The sequence below is a fragment of the Castor canadensis genome, chromosome 5 (genome assembly GCF_047511655.1).
Source record: "Castor canadensis chromosome 5, mCasCan1.hap1v2, whole genome shotgun sequence".
NCBI lineage: Eukaryota > Metazoa > Chordata > Mammalia > Rodentia > Castoridae > Castor > Castor canadensis.
In genome coordinates, this window is record NC_133390.1 from 70,652,212 (window position 1) to 70,663,310 (window position 11,099).

An 11,099-nucleotide genomic window follows, 5' to 3' on the forward strand; every position below is an offset into this window, starting at 1 on the left:
TTCTTTACTCAGTAAGTCATTCTTTGGTTCTCTTTTTTTTTGGTGACACTGGGGTTTGAAATCAGGGCCTCAACACTTGCTCATGGGAATTTTATCACTTGAGCTACTCTGCCAGCCCTGTTCTTTGCTTCTCTATCTTCATAACTATCATCTGTTCACATAAATAAAAGGAAGCCAAAGCAATTACCAACTATTTTCATTATTAGACTATACTAAATACTTTATAATCCTGGAAGGCTAATGTAATTAGAGAAATTCTATTAGAAATTAGTGGTTACTATCATCATCTTCCCCTTTGATAATGTCTTGGGCTGTTAATGGTTGCAATCAGTTATAGAGAATTCTGGTGATTTATATATGTTCTGTGAATCTATGAATAAAACATAAGAGATTTACTGTAACTTCCTTAGCAGTTCTGTAAAGAAATTTTTTTCTTAAATGTTTTCATTAAAAATATTTTCCCTGTAACATTAAGCTTAGAATAAATTCTCGTTGTAATAAGTGGATATAATATATTAGGATAGAGATACATGTTTTAGGCTTCTAAATAAGGTATCAGCTTTCCCCTTTGGTTCTGTTTTTATCCGCAAAATTAGTGAAAATCTGTTGGCCAACAGTAGCAATGATAAAATTGTTTAGGGTGAGTTTCTGATATTCTTATAAGAATAACATCCTTTTTCAACATAATTCACTACAAAATAGTGTTAATAGGGTTTTGATGGGCTAATCTGGGGTACTAACCACTTCTGTTTTGTTTTGCTTTGCTTTTTTTATTTGTTTTTTTGTAGCCCAGGTTGCCCTGGAACTCAGGATCCTCCTACCTTAGCCTCCTAGGTATTTTATTATTTTAAAATAAGTTCCTTATTTTAAAAGAAACTATTGACACAAAAATCATTCCAAAATTGAGGACTAATTTTATTGTGTTCCTCTAAGAATTCCATACTGAATGTTTATGTTGTATTTGAAAGTTATTATGGGTCTCTGTATGTATGTAATTTTTAATAACATTTAATGTTTCTTACATGTATCCTTAGGTTTTAAGTTCTCTTTTAAATTATAAAGTGATTTTGAATTAAGCTGCTGTATTTTATCTTTGCCCCTGTCCCCAGGGGGGAAAGTACTTTTTAATTATATTACAGTGGTAAATTGCTTTTGTGCTTTGGAATAATCCAACAGAAAGGTAAAGCAAATAAACTGGTAATCCTTCAACAAAAAATTCTTTTCATACTTATTCCAGAAAAATCTGAGCAAATAGCTAACAGATGTATGATGCTTTGTCAAACTTAATCACTACCATTGAGGAGATGAAATTGCAGAGCTGGTGCTTAAGAAAGAAAACACCCAGAAGACCTATCTGCCATGATTCATTGCCACTGCCATGGAACTAAAATGTTTGTGTTTTCATTTCAGTGACGTTGTATGCCTCCTGCATTCTCCTGGGAGTGTTCTTGAATAGCAGTGTACCTATATTTTTTGAGCTTTTTGTGGAAACTGTCTACCCAGTTCCAGAAGGGATTACTTGTGGAGTTGTCACTTTTTTAAGTAATATGTTCATGGGAGTGCTTTTATTTTTTCTCACATTTTATCATACAGGTAAGAAATTTGATTTAATTTACTATCTAAATGTGTTGCAAGAGAGGTGGCACTGATATAAAGGGAATTTATATGGAGAATTCTCACTAACGCAAATTATTTTATGTAAGTATTCAGATGCCAATAGAAATAACATCCACAGTTGTTTTTCTTGAAATGTATTCTAGCCCATGTGCACCCTTACTACCTCGGTTTTTGAATTAACTTGGGCTGGGGACCATCATTATATTTTAATTCTCTCCCCAACCTACCCTCTGGACAGGTGATTCTAATATTCAGGTTTCCCCTGAGAACCGCTGGTGCACTATTTAAAATATACTTAGACTCTATGGTCTTAGCACAGGGTGTAAATTAATGTCAACAGTATAGATATAGTTTGAAGCCTTAGGAATAAATAAGAGAAGGTCACACAATATAAGAAATGCTCTAAAATGTGATACTCCAAGAGGCCACATTGTTTATAGGGAACTTTCTGACAGGCTTATAATTGAAATAATAACCATGTTAACCTCCTTGACTAGAAAATAAATTTTCAAAACTTTCAAAGCTATGAAACAGAATCATCCCTGGATGTTGGACAACTTCAGGCCTAGCATTTTCTCCTAACCACAGAAAGTGTCCAAATGATAGATGGATTTCTTAATGTAATTAACAACAAACAAGATCACTGTATCAGTCAATAACGCAGGTAAAGTAGGTTTTACTCTGCTAAACCTGATTTGAGTTGGGTTTTTCCTCTGAAGGAGAGTGATACTGATGAAGTCAGAAGGCCACTCCTTACTGCTTCCAGTAAGGAAGAAGCTTTCACCAGGTGTTAGAGTGAGGTCTTTGCTTCTGGTTCCCTTTCTCAACAGAATCTATGACTGTTACATATTGGCTTTAATCTGTTTCTGTTGTGTCACAATGGAAATGAAGATACTTTTTCTTCTCTGCCTGGTAAAGTGTCATAGATGGCTGTGATGCCCCCTAACATGATACAAACAACTTTCCAACTGATAGGCACAGGTTTGCTAAGTGGTGTGGCAGCCTAGCAGAACATGTTTTTTCCTGTCAGCTAGAAATAGAATTTTGCCCTCATAGTACTTGAAAACAACAGTAGTGTCAGGTAATGTTATCCCCCAACAAATCTGTGGTCTCTAGCATATAATAGACACATATTTATTGAGCAGTTTAAGGCAGAGAAGATGCCAGTAACAATAATCGCTCTAAACTATTTTTATTAATTAGGTTTTCATTACTATAATAAAATATGTAAGGCTGAGTACTTTATAAAGAAAAGAGGCTTATTTGGCTCATAGCTTTGGAAGCTCAAAAACATGGTGGCAGCTCAGCTCAGCTCTGGTGAAGACCTCATGGCATATAGCATCACAATGGTGGAAAGCACCTATGAGAGGCAGAGATCATATGGAAAGATAGCAAATAAGAGAGAGAAGAGGGGCAGCAATGACCTCCTACCTGGCCCTGCCTCTTAAAGGTCCCACCACTTGTTAACATGGCCACACTGGGAACTCAGCTCCCAACACATGAGCCTTTGGAGGACATACTCAAGCCATACTCATACCACAGCACTGTCTTACTGCAGAAGAGCTTACTGTACCCCTGCACATTTCACTTGGCCAGTAAAGTACCTGTTACTCTCTAGGTCTGGCCTCAGCTTTTGAAATGTCCAGCAGACATTAACATCTGACACAACTTAACTAGAACCAACATGAGTTAGTGCCCACTCTGCATCTTGCAAATTCATAGTGACCACATACTATAAGCAGATATTTTTGTTTCTCTGGCAAAGGCAGAAGAAACGCTTAGCACCATTTCTGTTCATTCCTATCCTAATGATACAATCAAGGACTTACCTGACCAGGAGAAAAAAGCTTCCATCTTTTTGTTTGGTGTATGATTGCATGTTCTGTACATATTTATATAGGTGTTAAACGTTTCCTGCCTAAACTCTGTGACTGTTGTGACCAAATAAAACTTGAAGTAGTAATTCACTTTAATCTACTAAGATTATTTTCAAGGAAAAAGAAGTCTTAGTAAACTTTGGCATTTCAAAGAGTTGATAAAAAGATACATATAAAATGGCACTCATGCCCAGGGCATCACTGGCATTCACCAGATGTCTGTGTTTTTACTCCTAGATAATGAGCTTATTGATGTTAGGAATTTAAGTGTCTAGGCTTTTGTTTTAAATAAGTGCTTTTTTGTGTGTGTTTGTGAGTATCTGAATATACACAGACATAGATGTACTCTGTCTCTCTCTTGAGACAAGGTTACTAGTACTATGAAATCTGTGTTGAAATTCTTTTCACATACAATTAATTGATCCCTAAAATTCCTGCAGCAGAGGTCCACATTCTTTATGGACAAAGGTATGATAATCCATATATGGCAAATCTGAAAGTAACTTCTAGTTCTGCAGCCCAGTACCCTAAACATTTTATATGATAAACTGAATTCCCTTCCATTAAAGCAAGCATTCAGATGTCATAATTCAGTAATTTAAAAACTCACCAGTTAAATGTAAAACTTTAGTTATTACTTATATGATTGTAGAGGTCCTGATTTTTTTTTTTTCCCCGATGGGACTGGGGTTTGGACTTAGGGCTTTGCACTTGCAATGCAGGTGGTCCCACTTGAGCTGCACCTCAGTCCATTTTTGCTCTGGTTATTTTGGAGATGGGGTCTTGTGAGCTGTTTGTCCAAGGTGCCAGATCCTCCTGATCTGAGCTTCCTGACTAGCTAGGATTACAGTAAAAGCCACCAGCGCCCAGCCTGGGTTATTGTTTTGTTTTGTTTTGTTAAGAGATAGAGTCTCACAAGTATGTAGTCTGGTGGTCTACTTGGAATCTATTATAGGTAACATTTCAAGAGAGATACCCTGTTGGTTTTGACTTTTAAACTTTTAAAAAGAGATGACTGATAGAGCTAATCTTTATCTGTAATTTATATTATTTCATCCCATCTACAAAAGCATTTTTTCCTACAAATAATTTTAGAGGAGTTGTTTCTTTTGTTTTTGTTTATTGCATTGGGATGTAAAAGAAAAAATGTTCTACATTGATTTTTTTTCATCAGTGACTTTGGAGCAAATCAAAAATCCTAAACTCCAGAAGAAGGAAAAAAAAAAAAAGGAGATAGGGTCTCAGTATATTGTCCAGACTGGTCTCAAACTTATAGCTCAAGTAATCCTCCTGCCTCAGTCTCCAAAATACCTGAAATTATAGACGCACCACTGCACCTGAGAAGAAGGCCTGAATTTTTAATCATCATGAGGATCTGTGGCTTTTTAGGCACCTCTCAAGGAAGTACTAAGCTTCCTGATGAGATTTTGCCCCCGTTCAGCTATCTTGTACGTAACTACATCAGATTATTTTTCAGGACTGTACAGCTATCCCCAATAGAATGCCCAAGTAGAATGTGTTGCCTAGCAAGGTAGGTTCCACTAGCAGTTTGTCTGCACAGAGCGGGTTGTGGCTGACATTGAGGCCAGTGTTGGTCAGGCTCCTGCACCAATGCCACTGGCTTAGTTGGAGTTCTGGGCCACAGACCTATCTCCATTCTCCTCTGAATACTTGGAACCATGTCAGAAGCTTCTTAGCATTTTTCTGACTTGGATTTTTCAAGGTCACTTTCAAAAAAAAAGTTACTTATTCCCTAATATAAGCATATTTGTAAAACTGAGTTGCTTGCTACAGTGTTTGCTTTGAGATCTCAGTGAGTTGAGACAACACAGTGATGCTTTATTCTAATAACTTCATATACAAAATCAATTTGAGAATGCTTTCATGTTCTCTGTGTGCTCTGAAGTTTATTCTGTTTTATATCCTGAAGTTTGTATTATCTGATACTTTTTGTTTATAGGAATTGCATCAGATTTTATCTCAAAATGTGTTTTGAAGTGGCTGACCATGAATTTGAGGCTGTTGCTCAAAAGATTTAGGGTCCTGGCCGAGGTGGGAGCAGGTGACTAATGGTTACTAGGAGAGAAGGGTCAGGTTCAACAGATGTAGACAGGGGTGAAGTAATTTTATGTCTAAGAAATAAAACCTACCGACCCAGTTGGTAAAACCTACTGGGTAGTCAGTGTGAAATGAAAGGAGCAGGGCATGAAACTAGGAACCTGTGATGAAGATGGCTGCTCACCTTGAGGGAGAATGGAAACAATTTTGTTAAATCACTGTAAGAGAAAGTAGAAGATTGATTCTGGAGGGTGGGAGCTAGAAACAAACAAGTACTTGTAGATGGTCAAAACCAAAAGAATGGTATCATTAAAAGGAAAGATAAGGTGAAAAGTGTTGCAGTGCTTCTGGAAGGAAAAAGTAAGGATGAGCAACAACCCAATGGGTTCAAAGATGCTCAACAAAGCATCACAATTGGGCACAGAGCTCGCAGTACTGAGTGAAATGTAGCACTTACCTAACTGCAATGGGCAAAGAGAGGATTCCACTGCAATGTGTGGTCAACAGTAGGGAGCCAGCTAAAGAATGGGGTGCATGGCATAGTCCTGCCTTCCTGTACAGATTTCTTTTTCCTCTAGTGAGAGGCAGAGGGAAGGAATGCTGTGTAAGTAATTGTTCAGTCTAGCAGATAAAATACAGACATTTCACTGGATCAGGCTTATGACATTGAGCTTACAAAATCAGCAGTTGGCTTTGCAAGCACTAAGTCAAATTAAATGTTTAAGCAAGCCATTTCTTGCTTATTAGAGCACCTAAGCTGTGATTATTTTAGTGAGAAAATGTAGCCATTCCCCTGTCTCTGATCTTTTGCTTTCTGAAATGGCAAGTAATTTCAAAGAACACTTGCAGCTGACTGAGCCAATGAATTACCAAAAGGTGAATTTGACTTTTTAGAGAGAGACAACAGTAAAAACCAGTCAACACTGTGATACTAAAGAGCAATTATGAGACATTTTTGGACATTTCATCTGAACTCAGGTAGAAGGAATACTTTTAGAACTCTGATGAAATGTACAATCTGCTTTGACAATATTTGACAAATCCTATGCAAGGAGAAGCTGATGGTTGCTATACATATGTTGCTTTAGCTCCCCATTAATCAAAATTGCTAAGATTTAGGAAACGTCATTGTTGCAGACCATGTTTTCAGATACCATACTTTCTTTTATCTATTGCTTAAAATGCAGCCTTAAAGTCAGAGTGCGTTCTTTTAATATGAACAGTATATTTTTGTCTATAACATCACTGCTTTTCTCTTTTTTTATTGCTTCATCTTGCCTAGTAAAATTATCATCAAAAATCCAGGTTGTATGGTTAATATAAAAGCAGAAAATGCCTGCTGTGTTATTTTAGGAAATGTGAGAATAAAGACAGGATCCCAGAGGTCACAGCTTCTCAGAGTATTTAGGTTATACACAACCCAAGCAAAGCACAGAAAACAGCTTTGCATAAAAATGCCATTGGGATATATGCCTTTGTTTCACACTATAGAATAACATGTCTGACTTTTTAAATGTAGTAATTGAGAGATGAGGAGGCTGCATTTGTGAGCATAATATAGACAAAAGGCATTATAGCACCTTTTCTTACCAGTCGGTTTTCTGATTTCCATTCCTGAACATAAATTGCTCTTTTAGGCCATATGAATTATGGATTAAACTGAAGCAGCAGTGTGGTAATCTTTAGGATGAATTTTGAAAATGAAGACTGTATTAGTATTTTGTAGAAGGACAAAGGGAAAACATAAACCTATAGAAAGTGTAACCAAGAAAAGAGAAAGAAACTTGTTTCCCTCTTTAATTCATTTTTCACTGGAACTGATGAGTGGCTATTAGATAGAAAAGTTGTCCCTAACTGCCAACAACAACCTGCTTACACCAAGGAGCTTCTCACTTCAAAGCCTTGGAGTTGGGCAGAGGGAGTCTGGCCAGATGGCAAAGGCCCAGCTCAAGTCTCTGGAGCTCTAGGCAGCAGCCAGGCACAGCCATGATCTGGTGTGTGTTGGTAGCAAGTGGCCCAGGAATGTCTATTAGAGAGACCCAAATTCATGAGAGAGCATTTTTGAAAAAGAAGATTCTTTTTTTTTTCCTTTTTCTTTTATTATTCATATGTGCATACAAGGCTTGGTTCATTTCTCCCCCTTGCCCCCACCCCCTCCCTTACCACCCACTCGGCCCCCTCCCTCCTCCCCGCAATACCCAGCAGAAACTATTTTGCCCTTATTTCTAATTTTGTTGTAGAGTGAGTATAAGCAATAATAGGAAGGAACAAGGGTTTTTGCTGGTTGAGATAAGGATAGCTATACAGGGCATTGACTCACATTGATTTCCTGTGCGTGGGTGTTACCCTCTAGGTTAATTCTTCTTGAACTAACCTTTTCTCTAGTACCTGTTCCCCTTTTCCTATTGGCCTCAGTTGCTTTTAAGGTATTTGCTTTAATTTCTCTGCATTGAGGGCAACAAATGCTAGCTAATTTTTTAGGTGTCTTACCTATCCTCGCACCTCCCTTGTGTGCTCTCGCTTTTGTCATGTGCTCATAGTCCATTCCCCTTGTTGTGTTTGCCCTTGATCTAATGTCCACATATGAGGGAAAACATACGATTTTTGGTCTTTTGGGCCAGGCTAACCTCACTCAGAATGATGTTCTCCAATTCCATCCATTTACCAGCGAATGATAACATTTCGTTCTTCTTCATGGCTGCATAAAATTCCATTGTGTATAGATACCACATTTTCTTAATCCATTCGTCAGTGGTGGGGTATCTTGGCTGTTTCCATAACTTGGCTATTGTGAATAGTGCCACAATAAACATGGGTGTGCAGGTGCCTCTGGAGTAACCTGTGTCCCAGTCTTTTGGGTATATCCCCAAGAGTGGTATTACTGGATCAAATGGTAGATTGATGTCTAGCTGAAAAAGAAGATTCTTGATACCCAAGGTGACTTCTATAGGTTTTCCAATAATTGGTATCACATATTACCATTCGTACTAATAGGAAAAGGGGGGAAACAGGAAGAAATGAGCCAGAATGCTCACAGGGGCCTCTCTAGTGGTAGAATTATGATTGGTTTTGTTGTTATTTTACTTTGTTTTTCCATATATTGTCTAATCTGTTTTGCAGCAGTTCTACTTAATTTTTTTCTGGGAGCTACATACTTCCATAGGAAAGTGTTACCATAAAATTCAGGTGGTTTTTCTATTTGTCTTTTCAATCCATCAGACATTTCTAAACAGGGACAAAAGAGATGGTGATAGAAGACACTTAAAAAACAATTAACAAACTAACAAAGGTGATTGATTTTTTTTTTTCCTTTGGAGTAGGAGATTGATTTTGCAACCCATGTCAAGGTGGATGAAATTGATGAAAAATTCTTTACAATATTAGTTTAAACTGTTGCACACAAAAGCCCTGTATTGCACACATGGCTTAGTCTCCAGACTGTCACTATTTATTGAAAGCCAGTTTCCAGGCTTTCCAGAGCGCACTTAATATCAGTGCTCTCAAATGCAGAGCAGATTCCTCCTGGCAGGTGTACAGGTGGTGTTCTGCTGGTGCTACATAACTGCTTAAAATTGCATGTTTTTGTCTTACAGAGTTGTCTTGGTTCAACTGGTGCCTTCCCGGGTCGTGTTTGCTCAGTCTCCTCCTCATTCTGTGCTTCAGGGAATCCTATGACAGACTCTATCTTGATGTGGTTGTCTCAGTTTAGTAGCACAGACTTGAAGGAGTTTAAAAAGAGACTGGAAATCAATACTGCACACTGCACATTTGCTCGGAATTGCACATCTAACAGGAAAAAAAGAAGAAAGAAACTTCATTCAGAGGTTTTGTTAGGTTACAGATTAATTTAATTACTAGTAGGTAATAATAATGTGTGACTTGAGTGGTTATAGGGAATTTTAAAACTCTACAAGTGGCATATGTGTGATTGACTGTGGGCGGAAGTGTGATGTCTTACACATAGAGCTCTTTCTCAGTCCCATCTCTCTTCTGTGCCAGTGCTAACCTACTGCTTAACTGTCATTCTGGGAAGAAATAAAGGGCAACTGTCACATGAAGATAACTCCTCCCAAAGTCATATGACAAAATAGGAAGAAATGCCACTAACTTCTAAAGAAGTTTGAACCCTGTATCAAATTAATTACAAAACAGCCAAGTGGTGTATCAGTGATAGAAAATAGCCACATGTACACTACATGTTTTTCTAATAAAGCCATTTCTTATATGACTCCTTATTTTTAATCAGGCCAGTGCCTTTGGCCATTCTTGTCATGATGTTCAAGTGCTTTCAAGGACTCCAGTGCACAGGCATGGCCTCTATCCCAACTCACCCTTATTTCTGTGAATACACTTTCATCTGCTAGACCCGTAATCATTGCAGCAGGAGTGATTAAATATTTGATAGAGTCACATTACTATTGTATGAAAAGTGTAATTCTATTATAATTTAGCACTTTGTTAGAAGTGAAATGACTAGCCACACAGAGCATGTGTGTCTTCAACCTGTATATGGTGGCCAACTGTTATTTACCAGGGTTAGATTTTATTAATGACCCTTGTTTGAAAAGAACAGTTTATAACATCAAAACTCTTAAACCTGCTGAGTGATTTCGGAATTGCACTCTTATAGGTTGTTAAATATTCAATTCTGTATGAAGTCAGTGTATTTAAGAGGACAGCATTTTGCCAGTACCTGTTTTCTTTCTATAAATGATAGATTTTTAAAAATAGTAAGTTTCTCATGGTACAGCTCTAGAACATTTATTTCACCAGGACATAAAACGTCCTGTGGTGGGAGTGTGATATCACAACTACCCACATTTCCGTAATTCCCTAACACAAAGGAGTGGACCTTTCCCCAGAGAGTCAAGAGTAGTACTTCGCCCTTAATATTTTCCACTCCTCCAACCGCCTCTCTTTTTTGTTCACTTGAAATTGTAATGTATTTATCAGATAATTGTCTATTTTCTTTGTCTTTTTCTGGACAGGGTGTAAGCCCAGGTGGGAAAGCATGGTTAGGAAAAGTTGGGCAGCACCTATTTCTGTTCATCTCTGTACATGTGCACAAACCATCTCTCACCTGCATGCACACCCCCCCAGCACCTATGCCTTCTCTCTTAGAACAAGTTCAAGGGTATGTATTAACTTACGTCAGTCCTGGAGGAGAATTCTAGGATTGCCTAGCATCTTCTAAGGTAAGAAAGTAAGAAATTGTAAACCTAGGAAAAAAAGAAAGCCCTCAAATTTAACATCTGTCTTTAGTCATTTTTTAATAATTCAAACTACGCTGCTCACTTAGCAGCAAGAATAGGAGGAAGTAAGAAACTTACTAAAGAGAAATCCTATAAAGCCAAACTTAATTCCAATTAACTCTCCCATCCTTAAATAAATATGAAATAAAAAGAACACAGTGTTCCTGAAGATGATTGAAAATTAGCCACTGAGGTTATCATAGGCTATGACCCACATACTAAATAACCACCACCCCCTCCTTACTAGAGAGGGGATAGAAAAGAGGGGAAAAGTATGAAATATTTGGTTTTAGTC

At 37.6% G+C, this 11,099-nt stretch overlaps 1 protein-coding gene across 1 annotated transcript in view; it reads left to right on the forward strand.

Annotated features, from left to right (window-relative positions):
- Slc49a4 (solute carrier family 49 member 4) overlaps positions 1 to 9,794 on the forward strand; it is a 77,904-nt gene extending 68,110 nt beyond the window's left edge. Inside the window, exons 8-9 of the mRNA XM_074073286.1 lie at positions 1,411 to 1,593; positions 9,146 to 9,794. Of these exons, the coding sequence (XP_073929387.1) occupies positions 1,411 to 1,593; positions 9,146 to 9,261 (299 nt within the window). The 3' untranslated portion in view covers positions 9,262 to 9,794. The remainder of the gene's footprint in view (positions 1 to 1,410; positions 1,594 to 9,145) is intronic.
- The last annotated feature ends 1,305 nt before the right edge of the window (positions 9,795 to 11,099 follow it).